This window comes from Chaetodon trifascialis, chromosome 1 (genome assembly GCF_039877785.1).
Source record: "Chaetodon trifascialis isolate fChaTrf1 chromosome 1, fChaTrf1.hap1, whole genome shotgun sequence".
NCBI lineage: Eukaryota > Metazoa > Chordata > Actinopteri > Chaetodontiformes > Chaetodontidae > Chaetodon > Chaetodon trifascialis.
The window spans coordinates 18,363,988-18,384,246 of record NC_092056.1 but is presented as its reverse complement, the minus strand read 5'-3'; the positions used below and the strand labels follow the sequence as shown (position 1 = coordinate 18,384,246).

The following is a 20,259-nucleotide window of genomic DNA, read 5'->3' as shown; positions in this document are numbered from 1 at the left end:
CTCCCTCCCTCAGTATCTCAGTGGCATCCTAATTCACAAGTTCTTCTCTCCTGCTTTTCCACACCTATTTTCCATTTTCTCCCCACTGGTGGTGCAAATGGCTCAGAACCAGAAAATGTGCCAGTGTAACCTCAAAGTCTCTGGATGCCTCCGCGCCATCTATAAAGTAGGGATGGGTCATGATTTTCAAATTTTCAAATAGTCATTAGATTAGAAAAATTGAACAATTTATGGGACTATCGTCTTGTCTTTAAAAAAACAACAACAAACATTTCTCTTGTTTTTAGCCTGCGTGGGTGTGACACAGATCATTGGGTGTTGTGGGAAGTAGATCTCTCTCTTGTGTGTGTGAGTGAAGAGTACTTGCATGTTATTGCAGCCACCATAAAGTACAGGCTGTAGGCAGTGAGTCATAATAGTCGGTTTACTATTGTTCATATGAACTCTTTTCACTGCAATAGTGTCAGAAAGACAGAGGAAACAAAGGTCCTTTTAACGAATGCCACCACAACATCTTGCTGCTGTCCTTCACCAGCAGAGCAGTCGGTCAAGTCGAATAGTTTGCAGTGAATACTGTGTTTGCTTGCTCTAAAGTGGGTCTCACATTCATTCTCAGTGGAGCCAGTTGATAGTTTTTCTCTTGCTGTCATCATCAAGAGAGTTTGGTTGTATTGCTTTGGGAGGAACTTTTACATGTTGACAAATTTAGCGTTTATTCATCTCCTCCTCTTCCTTTTTAATATGCTCTGCTCTAAACCTCCCTGTGTCCTGCTTCTCCTTCTCTGACCTATTTCATATTCACTGTCTCATCTGAGCCATTATACTTAACCTTTTAAATCCTTCTCTCCTCTTCTCCCTTCCCACCATACTGCAACCTCTCAATGCTTCCTTCATCAATTTTTGTCTTTTTGACTCTTGTCTGTCTTTCTTGTAACCCTTTGTGTTGTGTTCATGTCATATAAGTGTGGCTTTCAGAGAGCTACGATATTGTCCGCTTGGTGAAAAGAACCACAAAAGTGCCATCAGACCTTCAGCAAAATCACTGGCAGTTAGATCTAGTTTCATTTGTTAACCAGCAAAAATAGCTAAAAAAGCCTATATAATTGGTGTGAGAGTGGCACGGTGGGGCAGCAGGTAGTGCGCATGCCTCACAGCAAGAAGGTCGCCGGTTCGATCCCCGGGTTGGGCGGGGCCTTTCTGTGCGAAGTTTGCATGTTCTTCCCGTGCTTGCGTGGGTTCTCTCCGGGCACTCCGGCTTCCTCAAACAGACCAAAAACATGGTCATTAGGTTAATTGGTGACTCTAAAATTGCCCTTAGGTACAGTATGAGTGTGAGCGTGAATGGTTGTCTGTCTGTATATGTTGCCCTGCGATTGGCTGGCGACCGGTCCAGGGTGTACCCCGCCTCTTGCCCGTTGACATAGGCTCCAGCCCCCCTGCAACCCTGAAAGGGATAGTTGGGTATAGAAAATGGATGCATGGATGGATAATTGGTGTGACTATGAGGCTAGCACAGTTTGGAGTAATGCATGAACAAGAAAACAGTTGTGTAGAGTAGAGTTGTGAGCTGTTCTTCCCATTTCACTGATGTTGCGTAAATGTCGCATTTTAACTCTTAGTGGAAGTGTGTTGTTTTTTAAGCGATTGAATTGATTGACATTACGATTTTCTAAAGATGTAGGTAATGATGCCTAGCCATCATTTTCAGTCAGTTAAAACTAAGACATTAAATATTAGAGCTTTCAAGCCTATAAACCCTGATGGTACAAAACCTCTAGGGCAACAGTGATTAGACAGGGAGTGCCAAATATGCACTAGGAGTTCAAACCTGGTATAGTAATTCTTTCCTTCAGCTAATTAAAGAGTTTATGTCGTATTTAAAATCAGCAGGTGTCTCCAAGGTTGAGAAGTCACTATGGGCTCATTTTATTGCTGGAGAGAAGAAGGGAAAGTAAAAGAGACTGAGAGCTGAAGTTTTAATCAGGAAGCCAGATGTTTTTGTAAAGAACTTGCTGGAATCACCAGGGACTTCTTTTCTATTCTCCTCATCTTCTTCACACATCCTCTACACTCCTTTTCTCCTCCCTCTTGCCCTCGTTTTCTTTTCTCTTTGATTTCTTCCACAATTCCTCTGCCACCTTTTCTTCTTCCTCTACTCTAACCTTCCCTTGTCTCGCTCGTCTCCGTCTTGTCCAACCGCACCTGTCCTTACTTTCTTCTCACGTCGTAGTGTAGCATCCTATTTCATCCTTGTCTCTAATTCTGTCTCTTGTCTTTTTCACTTTCCTGACTCATTCTGCGTCTGTTTTTGTCTCGTTGCCACCCTGTCTTTTGTTTTCTCTCTCCTCTTCTGTCATTTTCTCTAAAAGGCATCGTGTTTGACTTTGAGCTCTCTTAGGAGAACAGGTGTGTTCTCTATTAGCTCACAACGAGACAAACATACATATAGACTTGCATACACACACCACAGAACACACAACAGAGGGCCTTGTATTTGTATCTGAAGACACTGGAAGACAACTTGGGTATGGTCCAGCACAAAAAGTAGTTCAACATTCTGTTCTCATACGAATGAGACTACTTAAAACTTTTTCTGTCAAGTTGAATAAATAGAGTGGCTCACCTTGAGACCTGTGCTCATTAAAACGTGCTGGTTTTCTTGACCTGTTGGGAGTCAAGTTGAGTCAATTAAGGCTGTCCTTCATTGACCCTGGCTTATACTAACTTCTGCTCCTTCTCTTAGGGATTCAAACACAGTAAGAAAAGGTTTTTGAACCTGGTACGCAGACAACATACTGTAATACTGCTTTTGTCATTTAGGTACGCACTATGAACAGGTCCAACTGCATACCCTGGCCTTGAACCCACAGTATTATTGTGAGCAGATAATACTAGTCTGGTTTCTGTGGTGAATTTAGCTATTGATGTTGTGTGTGGTGCAGTGTGTGGGACTGGTCCTCCTTCGGCCCAGACACAGCTGGCTCCTATCACATTCCCGTACGGCATATATACGGGGTACAGCGGAGGACTCGGTGCCAGATTATTGTTCTGCCTCGCTGTGGTATAATCGGCTCATCCACGTGTTCTCCAGTGAATGATTTATCACGTCGTGTATGATAATTTGGACAGTCACTTGGTTATCTCACCTGCTCTGTTGCGCCTCGCCTTCGTAGAGGGTCCGCCTGTTCCCGTCACCAGTTTCCGGGCTCCTGCACCTACTTCCCAGCTGCCTCATCACTCGACCTCACTCAGCCACCAGCCTCCAGCTCGCTACTGCCACCAGTGTCTCTACCCGGCACCTCCTCACCACGTGTCTTCTCGCCTTACGGAGATTCCCTCATCACCTATCTTTAGATTCTCCCTCATCATCAGTGAGGCTGAGGGCGCAATTAACTGTGAGCCTGAATCTCCGAAAGTCTCCGAGTCTGCATCTGAGTCCTAATCACAGCCTAGCTCATAACAGTTTCACTGTAAAGTGTTTGCTTACTTTTGCACTTCTTCACTCAGTTTCAGTTAATGGTGCAGTTTGTCTTCCCTCCATTTTTTTGCTTGATGAAGTCGGGTGCTGGCATACGTCTACTCAGAATGTTAACATTTCTGACAATATTTTGAAAAATTTTATTTAGACTAACTTTAGGCTGCATATTATGCCTGAATGGAAGTCAAGATAGAAAGGAAGTCACGGTGTTGCTGTGTAAGTCTGCAATAAAGTAACTTGAATGTGTCATGAAGTGACGATGTGTCTAACTGCAATACGATCCCTACATGTTAATTCTACCATATTTGAATGAAATTTACAACCCTATTTCTCCACTGGGAAAACATCTGAATGGTTGAAACCTTATGCTTCGCTGAATTCTGACTCTTATTCTGGTGTAATGTGGACAAAAATGCAAAAGAAATGTGGGATAAACAGCAGTTATTGATTCATCTTCAGTTACTCGTGAATCTTCCACTAGCCCTAAACAGATGTTCGGCCAAGTGCTGATTGTGGCTCCTGGTGTTGCTCAGAGACTATTGAAAACCCATTTGAAGCAGAATGCCGTTTCACTAAGAGTTGAAATATTTTAACTTCTAACCCTCAGTGGTCTGAGCTTGAAAAACATGCTAAACTTTAAAGCTGTTGGAGACACATAACAGTAGTTCTTTTCCCCTGAAAAGGAGAAGAGAAGACAGCAGAGGTCTCCAGTGGAAATGCAGCCTCTCTGCCTTTGGAAACTTTGGACACTGCAGAAAATGACTTGAAAAAAACATGTCTTTGATTGATTATTGCTCACCCCTTGTATTACAGGCTGTAATTAACCACTTATGCTTCCATTACCATATTAAGCAGCTTTCCTGTTGCTTCACGATCACAACATTAAAGGTAACATGTCTTGGTGGCACGGTGGAACAGGTGGTAACACTGTCGTCTCACAGCTAGAAGGTCCCGGTTTGAATCCTGCTGTGGGCACTGGTGGCGTGTCCTCCACCATGCCTTCAGTGCCTGCTGCTCGAGGAAAAAGGGAGCCTTTCTGTATGGAGTTTGCATGTTCTGCCCAGGCTCACCTGGGGTACCCTCCATAAAGTGTACCCCCACTAAAAACATGCAAGTAGATCACCACATATACCACATATGCATGGCGTGTGCAGTTTCCCCTCCTAACTTTGCATGTTGTGTGTAAAATGTGACTAATAAAGGGATTTCTTCTTCTTCTTCTTCTTCTTCTTCTTCTTCTTCTTCTTCTTCTTCTTCTCCTCTGGTGTGTATATTTTACATAGCAATTACCCCATTACCAATTTAGCCACCTGTAATTTGAATGCTAAAATTTTAGTGCTTTGTTGTGATATAATTATTTTCATCCCTGTCATTCCTGTGTAATTGTTGGTCCTTATGCTGAGAGAAAGTGTGAACCTATTATCTTAGATAATACTGAGAATATAATACCTTTCTATATTTACTTCTGTCAAGGGTTGAATAAAGGTGCTACTTTTGACATCTGACGTAAATCTTTATGTAATCTCCAGGTGCAAGAACGTTTTCTATTTAAAGAGATGAATATACAGTCAAAAAACTGGCACAAATCATATGAAAAAATTGCAAACACCATTATGAAAACAAGCAATCTTTTTTCCTCAAAGGAATCATTAAAGAGGAACACAGTTTAGGCCTGGATGTGCTTTCAGTTTTTGTATAATGAGGTCAAAAACAACAAAGCAAACACATATATCTACAGCGGTAGGCCTTGTTTTCTCGAAGAATGTTTTCAATTAATGTCAGTGCAGACACTGGATTGCAATTTATGTGCCCCTCCTGCACTCTCTGCTGTAAGGTTAACAGGTCCTTGCAAACAGAGGGCGAATGAGAGCGCCTCCTTTTCTTATGCTTTGTCAATTCACAATAAAGTACAAAACACAAGACGCTGCATTGTTTCATTAGTTCTCAGGACACACACAAGAATGTATATAAATATGCATGTGTGTGTGTGTATACACAAATGTATACATATGAAAGCACTGTTTATGGTTTCCTTAGTGACTTTATCTTTTACGTCTACAGCAGCACAGATCCAAAGTAAGATGTCCAACTTGTGCTTGTTTCATCTGATAGTATAGCAGGACTATTCTTGGCTGCTCCCCATGCCGAACCACATCACTGTTATCACCACATAATCACAGCAAAGACCATCATCAAGGGTATAATAGCTTTTACTCAATGAAATTGCTCCTTTACACTTCTTGAGAGGTGTTCTTCAGAGTAGTACACACATCAGAGCCCAGCCTCAAGCTACAGTATAAACCATGGATGCATTTGCTGTGCTTGTCATTTCTGCCACAGATATGAATGAAGACAAACTCCTGTTGCTGAGCTGTTGCTTGTCCAGTAAACCCTCATAGATCACTAATGATCCACTCTGCCGAATTTTGCTCGGTTGAGCTTCACGGACAAATGGGAGAATATCTCAACAATAATCTGAAGGCTGTCAAATTTATTCACACAGTGATTCCTTTTAGACAAAAATGTGATGCCCATCACCAACTCCAAAGGAAAACAATGTTAAATCATATTTTACTCTGATTCATTCTCTTCTGATTCATTATTGGCAATGTACATAACTTAAGCTTCACCTTACACTATCAAACTACTGCTGCTGTCCGTCTTTCTTTTCCATCCTCTCTGAAGTGATCTTTCTCTTGCATTCTATTTCTGACCAGTAGATGGCAGCCTGACCACACTGAGCTGTTGAAGCTGTCCATGGTACTGAATGGATGCTCCCCCTCGTTCTCTCTGGCTGGCTTACAGACTGTGTTTGGATGACTAATGTTTTTAGAATCTATCTATCTATCTATCTATCTATCTATCTATCTATCTATCTATCTATCTATCTATCTATCTATCTATCTATCTATCTATCTATCTATCTATCTATCTATCTATCTATCTATCTATCTATCTATCTATCTATCTATCCCTTCTTCTCTCTCTCTCTCCTTGTCTCTCTCTCTGCCCCTCCTTCTCTCTTTCTCTCCCCTCCTTCTCTTTCTTTCTCTCTCTCGCTCCCTCTTCTTCTCTTTCTCTTTCTGTTTGTCTACCTGCTACAGTATCTATCCATCTGTCTGCCTCCCATCCTCTCTCCTTGCCTCCCTATCTGTGCAAGAGCAGCAGCAGATGTGTGTTATGTCAAACGACCCTCTTGTCTAGGTTGAAGACGACAGTCTTTTTAGGAGCGTATGCTGCTATGAAGACTCCCACCAGTAGATGAAAAAAATGTTTTTATAAATATATATAAAATGACTAAACTAGCCCAATGCACAGAGAGCTACCAGCTTGATGGATGACTCACAGTAATGCTGTGAAATGGCTCAACCCACACACACGCAGCCACTCACTGAAACACACACGACACACACTTGTACTAACACGCAGCATAACACCCGGACACACACATACTGTATAAACCCATGTGGCGCATGCACACACTGGCGCACATATACACGCAAACACACACAGGCTGTGATATCGAAGTTGGGATGGTTAACTATCTGTAGAAGGAGGAAGGAAGTTGCCAAGTGGAACAAAATCAGTGTGGATTAACATGGTGGGAGATTAGCAACAAATCTATTATGAAAACTAAAGCAAAATCAAGCTGCTGTAGCCTATAAATCCTGTAACATGTGGTGGAAGGACCCAGGGGGGCTGTTAGAGGGTTTGAGGCAAAATGAGGATTAGCTCGAATTCATCAGCTAGCAGCATGACTGTATTCTGATTATTCCACTACGCAAATGCAATACAGAGCTATCTGGAGAGACATTAGTAGACTAATTTATGGGTTAACAGGCTGACTTGTATCCACTTGGACCAAGCAGCCTGGACTGAGAAATGCCTTTAGATGCAGTATCACTAATCGCCACTGGAGGCAAGAAGAAATCCATTATAACAGTGCTGAAATCCAAGTATTTTCTGTGTATGACTTGCCTCTTATTTATTAACACTAAAGGAAAGGTGCAGGAGAATGCTGTTTGCTTGACTGGCTCAAACAACTGCGAAGATGGCAACAAGTGGTAAATCATCATCTAAACTCCAAAATCTCTCGACTGTCTATAGTTTGGGCACCCAGTCACAAGCTTTTCTTTTCATTGTGTGGAAGTAGTGGGTGACACCTGCTGTGAAGTGCTGTGATGGGCCATATTTGGAGTGATGTGTAATTTGCGTTTGCCTGCAAGTGTTGCTGCTGCTGTTGGTTGTCTCGGTGGCTCAGAGGGCTAAGTCTCCACGTTGGGTTGGTAGCGTTGTAATCTTGTTAGCGTGATCCTCTGCACATGCCACCAGGGACCAGGGATCAATAAGTGACTCCATTTAGGGTGCATACCCCATCACCACACACACGCGCGCGCGCACACACACACGCACACACAAAGAGATGAGAGAATCAGAGTGGTGTTTAAGTTGTACTGGGAGTGATGATTTTTTTGTGTTAGTATCATGTGACCTCATGTGAAATCATGAACCCTGGAAATGTACTTGAAGGTGTATTTTGTGTGTGTGTGTGTGTGTGTGTGTGTGTGTGTGTGTGTGTATGTGTGTGTATGGCACTGACTTAGACCAACAGTATCATATCCCTTCCTCTGCCATGCAGCTCTTTTCTTCCCCTTTCTTCTTTCCATCCAGTCTTTTCTGTTGTCCTTTCTAGTTCGACCTGTCCTCCTCGTCTGTTGGTTGTCTCTCTCTGTCCTCTCTCTGTAGCCATCACTCTGTCTCTTTACATCTGCCTTCCTTACTTCTTTTTTCTTCAGCTTGTCACTTTTTCATTTAGCTTCTTCACATTCTTCATCAGCCTTTTCCCCTCCTGCTTCATGTTTCCTCCATTTATCCATTTCCTCTCCATCACTTATGACTCTATTGCCTCCTTTCTTTCCTCCTCCCTCCCTCTCTCTTCGCTCCTCCCTGTTTTTTCTCCTTTTCCTCCCTTATTCCCCCTTACTCACTCTCCTTCTCTCATGTCTTTCCTGAAATTGATCTTTTCGTCTTGCTCATTTCACCCTTTTCAGCCCCCTCTCCTCCCTGAAATCTGTCTTTGCTTCCCATCTCTCATTCCATCCCTCTTCTCACCCTCCTTTCCTCTTTTCCTTTCTTTTCTGAATCCATTCCATCCCCTCATTCCCTTCAGCCCTCTTTTTTGTCTGCCCTTTCTCTGTTTTCTCACTTCTCTCTTCCACCCCTTTTCCAAATTCTTTCCTCCTTTTTCTGTCCTCTTGCCTCTCTTTTCTTCTTGTCCTCTTTCACCCCATTTCTTGAAATACCTGTCTTTTATCACTCGCTCTCATTTTATCCATCCACCCTTCATCCCTCTTTGTATATCTTTCTTATACCTGTCTTCCCTCCCTCCTCTTTTCAGTTTTTCCTCTCTTCTCCTTCCATCACATTCTTTTGCTTTCTCTTTTTCATCCTTCTTTGCTCACTCCTTCTTTCCTCTCACCCTCTTCCTCTTGTCCCTTTTCTTTCCTCCCTCTTCCCTCACTCTTTCCTCCCTACTCCCTCATTGTTTCCTCCCTCCCTCTCTTCCTCCACTATCCGCCACTTTTCCTCCCTCTCTTTTACTTCCCGACTAAGCCCTCTCTCACTTTGCGTCTGCCTCTCTCCCATGCGCTCTCTCTCTCCCTCTCTCTCCCTCTCTCCCCCTCTCTCCCTCAGTCGTCGCTCGCTCGCCATGCTGTGCGGACCTACCGACCATCTCTCTGCTCTCCTTCACTGAATCTCTTCATCTCTCTGTCCCTCTCCTCCGGTCCTCCTGTCTCTGCTATGACTGCTCACACCAACAGCGTGTTGCCCGATCTCAGACCGTCAAACCGTCACCGGTTGCCCTGTCCAAATGTTAACATGGACATGTGTGTTTGGGGGTTTCGTGATTGATCTTCGGGTTTAATTCTTTTTTTTTTTTTCTTTTTTTGTACAAAAACGAAAGAAAAAGGAGGAGGGGGGCTGCCGTCCTCTTTTACCCCCCTCCGCTTCCTTCAGCCAAGCAGAGCGGCAAGGTGGGGGAGAAGGCTTTAAAATTAAGCCAGCTTGGATTTATTTAACAACAAAATGACGGATTTAGGAACGCCGGAGATCCTGCTGATGAGGAGGAGGCTGAATGTGAAGACTACGGGCAGGCTGAGACGCGACCTCCCGCTTCTCCTTCTGCTGGGGCTTCTCTTCGGGGATTTCTCCTCGTCCAAGGGTGAGTTTTGGAGGTTTTCGATTTTGTCTGTGTTTGCATGCGTGGCCGCGCGCTTGTATGCGTGCATACGGGCGTGCGAGCGCGTGAGTTGAAAGGGATCAGAATAGTCGCAGGTTGCTATGTTTGCGTGTGAACGCGCACGCGAGAGTGAGAGGAAAAGAAAGGTGGGAATTCGTGCCGTTTCGTTGCTGCGGACCGCGCTGGTGTGTGTCAGTGAGTGAGTGAGTGTGTGTGTGTGTGTGTGTGTGTGTGAGAGAGACGGGGAAAGAGAGGGAGTTACGTGTGTATGCGCGTGCTCGCCGCTCGGAATGGCGTGCGTGTGTCCTTCTGTGCGTGCGTGTTTTGAGATAGCGACACGGAGACTGTAAAAGAGAGCGAGCCTATGTGCCCGCACTGTGGGTTATTGTGTGTGTGCGCGTGAGAGAAATAGTGCAGTGCCCAACTTGTACATAATATTACATCTGGGGAACAGTGGAGGTATTCTTGTTTCCAGCCTCAGTGCTGTGCAGATATTTTCATCAAATTAAATCTACCAACTTCAAAATAAATCACAAATCACCTCAACCGGATTTCATGCAGTTTATCCAGGACAGCGTTGGGGTGATCACATCTGAAACAGCTGAAACAGTTAAAAATCGGGTTTGGTTGAAGGCAAATCTGGGCAGCTAACTCAATAACCTGTGTCGCTGTCTGCAGAATGAGCTGAGAGAGACTCAGACAGAGACAGAGAGATGGGGTGAAATTTCATCTGGAGGGCATGTAGAGAGGAAATCCCATGCTCATAGTATAACATGATTTTGTGGAGTCACACACACACACACACACACACACACACACACACACACACACACACACACACACTCTCACACAGAGTAGCAGTTGTGTCAGTGGCTGTGCAGAGTCTGATCGTATGACGGGGGTTGATGCTGTGTGTCTGCAGCCCAGCAGGTTTGTGTTGGTGGAGATTTTGTGACCATGGAGGTCCCTCGTGTTTTCGATTGATGCATCGATGGATAGAGAAGAAAGCGTTAACATTCCCCTCGCTCGGTGGAAGAGTTACTCTTACTCTGTTTATCAATAGCTTCTCTGTGTGCACTTCTCCTCCCTCTCTTTCTCAGTGCTTGTCCCTCTGTGTTTCACTCTGAGTCTCTCCTCTCACACACACATGCACACATCTGTCAGATTTCCCCCTCTGCAATGAAGAAGAAATAGTTTCTAGTGGTGTTAAAGTCCTGATAATTATATGTTGTTAGGGTATTTTGTTCTTTTGTGGTACCCGTGCTTTTCCCTTACTGCTGATCTGCCTATCTCTGCCTGTTCCACACTGTGCATTTATATTGTGTGTTTGGTGGTGTGATCTTTATCTGTATTCCCCTGCCACACACACAGGCTGTCAACCTGGAAGCGAGTGTAAGCGTGATTGTGGGTAAATTGTGTATGTTGATGAATATGATGATGGTGTGTTGAAGCTGTTTGTGATTGAACCAACTGCTTCTTATCATCCGCATTTATTTTTCATTCCAGTCCTGTGCGTGTGTGTCTGTGTTTTTGTGTGTGTGTCCTACAATTTTTATCAACCTTAAAATCTGCATTTTTTCAGACTGATTCTTTTTTTCACAATAAGCAGTTTATGGCATCAATATGCTGCAGATTCTATATTAGATTCTATCTTAAACCAAGAAAGTGTCTAAAAACTGACCAGAGTAAGCCTTTCTATGTCACATTATTACAGTGTGATACCAGCAGCCACTTTAGTAAGAGAGTTAAACGCACAGAAAGACAGAGTAAGAGAAAATTGAAGGGCAGAAAGACATCTGGAAAGACAGACGGAGGGTGGCAATAATTTATTTCGTCAAACCTCAAACCCCAGATGGTTGGCAGCCTTTTAAATGTGATGTCGCACTTTAAATTCCAACACACAACTAATTATTGATTGTCTGGAAATGTCACTTAAAAATGTCATAAAAAGTCAGGTATCTTCAGACATGAACTGAAGTGCAAATAACAGAAAATAACAAATAAACAAACCCAGGCAGCAGTAAGATGGAGGAAAAAGTGTTATTAAATAAGATTTTTATGGTGCTGGTAATTAGTTTTAGGTAATTAATTATTTATCAATTATTGAGCAAAAAGTTAGCTAAAATCTTTATCCATTCCTGTGACAATGACATTAGGAGTTCTTTTGATAATCACCACATGGATTGTTTCTGCAATACCACTTGAAGTAAGGCCATAACGGTTATTATAATTAGAAGAGGAGAATAACCAGAGGCTGGATCTTAACAAAATTTACCCAGTATGTAAAGAGCATAATTCCCAATTAAATACACAACCAGGTGCTAATTTAAAAATCAACATTTATGCTGATTGGATGCCCATTTAACAATACAAAATCAGGTTTTTGTGGTCTCTCCTCCTGCTGTATTTACAATCATTACATATATTTAACTGCCAGACTGTGCGCCTGTATCAAAAGCTGAGACAGAGAGAAAAAATTAATTCAGCCCATTCATCAACAGGTTGTTTAAGCCAAGAAAAGTCCAAATGTCCAACTGTGAAGATAATTCCCATAAACCCCAGCGAGTGCTTACATAATTGATATATTATTAACTACACTCAACAGGGGACTATATAAAAGACATTTTTGGCATGTACACACGCACACACACACGCGCACGCATGGTCGAGAATAACATGTCTGAGAACTTCATTTTAGACTCCCACGTGCCTATGAAGGACTTGTTTAATCACACACACATACACACATACACACTCACTTATTCACTCAGAGAAAAACACACACACACACACACACACACACACACACACACACACACACACACACATAGGACATCCCGGTGACTTATTTTCATTCCCTTGTCAAATTGAGGACTGATTAAATGCCTGTGTTTTCCGAAGCTTTTTAATGTTTTTATCCTTATGAGGACATTAAAACCTGAAAGCGCACACACACACACACACACACACACACACACACACACACACACACACACACACACACATACACAGTGCAACATGCACACGGTGACAATTAGCTGACATTGAATCAATGCCAAACAAGAAGATATTGGAACTAGCTGTCTGTCCTCCTGCCTGGCATACTAATATCATTCACATGGGAAAGAGACAAACTCACACACACGCACACACACACACACACACACACGCGCACACACACACACACACACACACACACACACACACACACGCACTCTCTCTCTCTCTCTCTGTTCTTGTTGATGAGACAATGGCTAATTAAAACAGAGCTTTCTGCCCAATTCAGATTCACTGTAGGTACACAAAACTGAGGGATTTAGATGTATAGAAGAAGTGTGAAGCATGTGTTTAAAACTTGTGAAAATTCAGAAAGCATAATGAAATGTGAGAGAAAGAAATGAGTTTGTAAGTCAGGCACTGATTAAAAGTATACAGATAATTTAATCAGGGAGTATTCTTCTTGACCTTAGTGACCCATGCTGTACAGTATGTAAGGACCACTTACTTAGCTATTCCAGCAAATTTTGACGATATACTATGGCCTCCTTCAGTGAATGAAACTTGCTCATGTGTGTCCTCTCCATATACAATCAGCTGTTATCACATGACTAAGATCCTTTTACTTAGCGAGGTAAGTTTCATTCATTGAGGAAGACTTTGGGATAAGGTGGAAAGCTATGTGAATGGTTAAGTAAGTGTTTTTTTTTTTATTTAAAAAAAAGACTGCATATGGTTGATAACACATGCAGTGTTATATGATTTATAACAGCATAATGTGGTTTTGAACATGTATTGTTAACAGCTGTATCTCCAACTGTGGGCACCCATGAAGTGGAGGCCGCTGTAGATACAGATCAAGAATAACAATAAAGTAATAAAAGTTGTAATGATAAAACATATTTGTTCGGAGGAGGCGTTGTATTGCTGAAAAATATTGTACATTAATAAACACTTGAAACTGTCTCTATATCAACTCACAACTACATTATGGTGTCTTATAAACCATTGATTAAATGTGCAGGTACTACTTAGAAATTCTAAACGGGGACTTCAAGTGTTTGAGAATTTATTGAATTTCAGCTCACCCTGTATTCAACATAGATCAAGGTTTCAGTCTCAAAACAAAAAACATCAGGTGATTATAGGATCTGTTTTGAAACTCAGTAATCAGGCATGCTCTGATTGTTATTGATATTGTAACACACCAGATGTTGCGATTTGTCTCGATTATCATGAGTGCAGCACATTGCCACAGTATGCATATGCAGAACCACGTGTGTGCATGTGCATCTTTGCAGTTGATACATATGATGCACTTTTTACTTGAAGTTCAGTGAGGCATGTGTCTGTGCGCACATTTGTGTGGGATTGCATGTGTGTGTGTTTTAATAATTTTCTGCTTCCTCTGTATGAGAAGCATGGGAGCACTTCTAACTTTCACCTCTACATGGGAGAGACATACTAAAAGGCACAGACACACACACACACACGCACGCACACACACACACACACACACACACACACACACACACACACACACACACACACACATACACACAAACAGAAATTTTGTTCATTGTTTTCAGGTGCTTGTATAATAATTGAATCCCCTCAGTCACACCAAAGACCACACACAGTTCAAACAATGTGAGCTTGAGAAAAAGCCAGGGAGACTCTGTATGCATGTCTGCGTGTGCACCTGCAACAGAAAGAGCGAGACATCTCTTTGAGTGCTGATGATTTTCAGGTACTTGAGGGTCCTCCTCGTAGTCCAGTGAGACCAGAGAACACACACACTTCAATACAGTTAACTACTGCAGAGTACACAGTTCAATGGAGAGCAAAGAGGCACTGTGTGATTGTGTGCGTACGAGAAATACGATAGAGATAGAGAGAAGCAACGAACCTGTTGTTTTTCCATTTTGACAAGTTCTGAAATTTAGATACATATATATGAATGTATATGCAGATCATGTGAAGTGAAATGGTGCTCCTGTTGGTAGTAAACTATTAGAGGACACACAGAGTACATATATACATGGCTCATCATGCTTGTGATGCTGTCAAGAAAAGGCTTTTTCAGCTGTCCATGCTGACTTGAAAACGAGTGAGTAATCTGTCGTTATAGTGTTCAAATGGTAGAACTTTTGAAAGAGCCATGGCCTACATACAGTAGACTAATGCAGGGGGAGAGGGCAGTTAGACAGACAGAGAGCTGAGGAGAATATGTGTGAAGACACACACAGAGTGAGAGAGAGAGATATTGAGATAGAGGCAGAGATCAGAGCAAGTGTGTTAAAGAGACATTGGGACAGAGAGGAAGGAGAGGCTCTGCTCTGCACTGGGAGACTAAGTGAAAGAGAAAATGAAAATGTATTCCCCAGCAGACGTGATTAATCAGGAATGACTTTTCCATCTTGTGCTGCTCAGCTGGTAATGTCTGGCATTAAGTAATGACATCATAACCCTGTCCACCTTGAATTTATACCTTAGATATGGAGGGAAATCCACTGAGCTGACCTAAAGGCACGAGCAAACAGGGCTCTAAAATCTGATGATATTAATGACTGGACTGGAATATTTCATGCCTGCAGTAAATACTGCATCACACACAGCAGAATCTTACATCCATCTGTCATCTGAAATCAGAAAAGAATTTAAAGAGCATGTATATATCATATGAAATAGCATGACAGAGCTTGAAATTATGAGCATCATAAAAGTGCTGTTGCGTTGCTGGTCCAATTGTGTTTTAACACCCATTAGTAAGCATGAGTAAATGCCATGTCTAGTTTAATCGTCAGGCTCTTTCTCTGAACCATCGGGCTAATGTTTTTTTCTGAAATACTGAAACCCAACTAATAGACACCACTACATTACTCTTTTTTACTGTGAGCATTGTCTGCTACATCCAGCATCTAAATAAAGATCTACTGTATGCTATTAAAACTCCAGCTACGTGCCTGATGAGCTACTGTATAGGCTGTAAAGAATTCAGATTTATATCATGGGTTAAAAGTTTGATTTGGCTGGTACAAAGCTTTTAATGCGGCCACTTTGGCACAGCAGTTTGTTGCTGTTTTTCTGTACCTTGTGGTGCAGACGCCTCGCTGTGGTGGGAGCTGAGGGTTATTTCATAACACAGGATTACTCAGCCTGCCAGCTCTAAAAATAAGCATGAAATGAACCTCTCAACTGGAGTTCATAATGAAAGATCAGTCGGTGTGGCTACAAGACATCCATGAAAACCAATATCCAAATTTAATTTGACAAATTACTCAGAACATCAACAACTTTGGTACATTTTTACCAATTCCAGTGCAGTACATCATTTCGTGTATTGCACATGCATTCAGGTAGCAGCATTAGTGGGTTCCATAAGTGGTGCTGCACATTGACCGTTCAATGTTTGCATAAAAATTTGGTGTTGTCTATTAATTCAAATTTCAGATGCCAGGCATCACTTGATGTATCTCTCAGAACTTCACAACCTTGTGAACAAACTACACCTGTTACCTCTTGTGCAAACATCTGTCAACGCAGAAATATTCCGGGCAATTTTATGCTTTTTTTTTTCCTACAATAGAGAAACTCCGTGAGTGTTGAAGGCTTGTCAGAAATAAACACTGTCCAGGGATCTATAGGGAGGCTTTGAGGAAGGGGTTTTCAATTCAGGTGGAAATTAGGAGTTGCTTCACTGATTCAAATTGTTTTGTCCAGTTACAAGATTCATGTGTAGTAAGCATTTTTTCCGAAGCTAAGTGATTTAATCACATTCAAACGCACTTAAGTACATCATCCTCGAGATCAGTACGTACGTCAACAACTTCTTTCACTCTGGACCACTCTACTTTTTTTTTTTTGAGCCCTCTGCAGTTGTAGCCTCACATCATCAGCACATTGGTCCCACTGAAATGACTGAGGATGCTGCTTTGTTTGATGTTGTGCCATTGATGGTCTGAATGTAAAACTGTAGCTTAATATGGCGTATCCTAGGGCTAGCAAGCTAAAATAACACGGATGAAAGTAATATGGTAATTACTGATCCAGGTAGGGAAAATCACTCTGATGAGGATGCAGGGTCAGCTGGTAGGAGCTGGTAGGGATTCAGTGTTTTGCCCAAAGACACTGAAGCAGGATGGAGATTTTTTAGCTTGAATAAATATCCTGTATGATAGTGTCCATCTGCGGTACCACCCTGCGGCTTTAAACCGAGTATCTGTTGGTTGCTGCGACTGTCCATGGAACGTAGCGGCTAATGTATCTGTTAATGTAGCACTTTTGCTATGTTATTATTTCCGCTTTGCCTCTCTCTTAGCATGACATTTTCTATAAGCTGTAGGCTAATGGCTGGCTAGCGGGCTAGCATTAAGGAGGCTAATGTGTCTGTTAATGTTACATTAGTGTTATTTCAGTCTTTCTCTCACTTAGTTCCATGGTTTAAGGGCAGTGTGTGTGTGTGTGTGTGTGTGTGTGTGTGTGTGTGTGTGTGTGTGTGTGTGTGAGAGAGAGAGAGAGAGACACTGTTACAGCACACCTACGCTGTATGTGTGTATGTATGTCGTGTACTATGCTGAGTGTGTGTGTATGTGCGCTCTACATATGGAGCCAATGAGCTACATTTCCATTTCAAAGCGACGAGTCAGCAGCAGCAGAAGCTACTTTCATCCATTAATGTGATTTTAAGGGCGAGAGCGAGACAGTGAGACACACGCAGAAAGAAATACATAGAACCACAGTAATAATTACTCTCCTGCTTGGCAAAGGGTTCAGATTGTTTATTAGTGTCTCTGTCTCTGTGTTCCTCTCTCATTGACAGCCACCTCCCATCTCCCTCTCTCTATCCTTGTGTTTTTAGTCAAATTATGTGTACTCCACTTATCTACTGAGCAATCCAGTGTTTTTAATGCAGCTGTCACTCACATTAAGGGGTTCACTGCTCTGCAAAGTGTGAGTTTTGTTGTTTCACTGTGTCTTTAAAAAGTTAAAAAGTCTGCAGAAGCTGGATGGTTTTAAAGAATACAGTCTGCGAGTGTAATTGTTTGTCTCGGCCTTCAAGAGAAAAATGCTTAGGGTTAGATCTGTATGTGTGTTAGGGGGCAAGTAGTAAGGGGATTATTTTGTGCTTGAGTGCCCTTTTGAGTGTAAATGTCCATGCGTAAGCTAAAAGTGTGCGCGTGTGTGTGCGCGTCACTGTATGTAGGCATCGTGTGTGTGCACAGCTTTTCTGAGTGCAGCCATGCAATGCTGTACAAGCTGTGTGTCATACTAATGTAATGCTCCAAGTTGAAAGTGAATGTGTTGGTTTTGTTTATGTATGTGTATTAGTGTTTGCTTGTTTGCACACATCTGCATCAGTGGGTGTATCTGCTTGTTTGATTGTGTCCATGTGAAGGAATTTAAACTGTGTATTTCTGTTAAGTCTGGAAGTTTCTATGCACAAATGAGCACAGACCATAACATAGTGTACAAACATATGAAACATGTGGATGTCAGTGAGCAGGCGGTTATTGTTGAAGCTCTGTGTGTGTGTGTGTGCGTGTGTGTGTGTGTGTGTGTGTGTGTGTGTGTGTGTGTTTATGCATTTTGAACTGAGATTGTGTGTGTGCACGTCTGAGTATAAATGGATTAGCCACAGGCTATCGTTGCTCCAGTAGCATCGTTCTTATTCCATCCATTTTTAATGATCGGTAATGGTCGCTAGCAGTGTTGAACCTAGATTGTAGGGACAAGTAAAAAAAAAAAATGGTCCTGTTGTGCACAAAGCAAGGATGGCAGAGGAGACAGAGGAAGGGAGGATGGAAAACAGGTTTGGAAAGAGGCAGAGGAGCGACTTGGAGAGTGTTAATAGATGTTAGCTTGTGGGAACCAACATCATAGGAGCGCTGCTGAAAAGGTCCCGTGGTACCACTGCAGCACAGCCCTACAGGAAGACAGTGGGAGAGGAAGAGGGAGGGAGGAGGTGAGAAACTGGCCAGCAGGCTGGCTGACTGACTGACTGACTGACTGACTGTCAGTTTTATTTACTGACTAAATGATGGACTGGTTGTTAAGTTGATTGACTGACTTGCTGGCTGATTGGTTATGTTACAGGCTGGCTAAGTGACTGACTGAGGCAGTTGCTGATTTGTTGAAGGCTTTTTACAAGGTAGCTTCGTAATAGCAGAGCAGGCGAGGAAAGGAGGGGGAGAGAGAGAGAGAGCAGATGGAGAGATAGATGAAAAGCAATGCCTCTAAACTGTGTTTAAACTTCGCAAAAGGGTTCGGAACGAGTTCCTTAAGTCCAAAGGCCGAGAAATGTACTGAGCACATAATGGCTGTTAAATTGTTTCTTGTTAAATTTAGGTTTTATTTGTTTCCATTAAAGACCACAATGTGCTTTATTACCAATGCTTCCTTGAGCCATCCTTGGGGGAAATAGCAGGATTTTATCCACCAAAATTCAGTGGAATCAAATCAGAGTAAATCAAATCAAATTGAATTGTATTAAACTAAATTAAGTAAAATAGGGAAATGCAAACATTTGGAACAATTCATCAGTTGAAGTAAAAAAAGAGAGAGAGAGAGACAGAGAAAGAGACATTAACACGTTTTAAAACTGAAGCTCTGAGGTTTTCATGCCACTGTGACATCTGAATGTGTAAACTGAGCAATATCTCCCTGTCAGCTGGAGAGGAGAGGCAGGGAGATGGATGGAGAGACTGAGAAAAATGGTGAGTCGTAAAGGAGGAGTGAGTGAGGGATGGGGGGGGGTTAAGTAGGAGGAGGAGGAGATGGTGGAGGGAGGAGAGGGAAAGAAGAGGAGGGAGGGAAGGCCTTAAGCAGTGTGATAAGGAAATAATAAAGGCAAGGTTGTAAAAGGCTCCAAGACTCCAGCCGTAGCAATATCAGCTACACTCTCTCTCTCTCACACACACACACACACACACACACACACACACACACACACACACACACACACACACTTCTACACACACTGCCCATCTTTTTTTCCTCAAACATATACACAAACACACATACACAGCTGTATGAAAACTGATGTTGCAGTGTCCTTTACAGGCCATTAAATCTGAACAATGGCAATCGCTTACCTCTGTTTGACAAATGACAGCTAAATAACACAGCATTTCTGTCTGTCTTCCCACCTGTCTCATGTTCTGCTCTGAGATGTGAGCATGTGTTAGTCTGACTTTGTTTTTCAGACAAGTTAAGGGTTTTTTGAACAATGTTCTCGACTCAAATTTGTTCTAGTTCTGCCACATTTTGCCGGCGAAGACAGTATCAGCTCCCTTTAGCTCATCTTCAGCACATTAGACAATAAGCTGCTTCCATGAGGAGTTTCAAGTAGTGCTTCTTGAATGTCAAAAAGCAAGCAATTCTCTCTCCTTTCTCACTCACCCCATTTTCCTTCCTTGGCGCTCCACTCATCCCTCCTCTTTCATCCTTCTGCCCCTTTTCTCTTGCCTCATGTCTTTTCCCCTCTTTTCATCCACGACTCTGATTCTGCTCTCTGCATTTTGTTATGCATCATTCCCATGCT

At 42.4% G+C, this 20,259-nt stretch overlaps 1 protein-coding gene across 2 annotated transcripts in view; it reads left to right on the top strand.

Moving 5' to 3' along the window:
- Positions 1-9,170: 9,170 nt before the first annotated feature.
- Positions 9,171-20,259, top strand: part of csmd1a (CUB and Sushi multiple domains 1a) — a 384,251-nt gene continuing 373,162 nt past the window's right edge. For both annotated transcript variants that reach the window (XM_070970309.1, XM_070971096.1), the window contains exon 1: positions 9,171-9,701. In XM_070970309.1, coding sequence (XP_070826410.1) covers positions 9,566-9,701 — 136 coding nt within the window. In that variant the 5' untranslated portion in view covers positions 9,171-9,565. The remainder of the gene's footprint in view (positions 9,702-20,259) is intronic.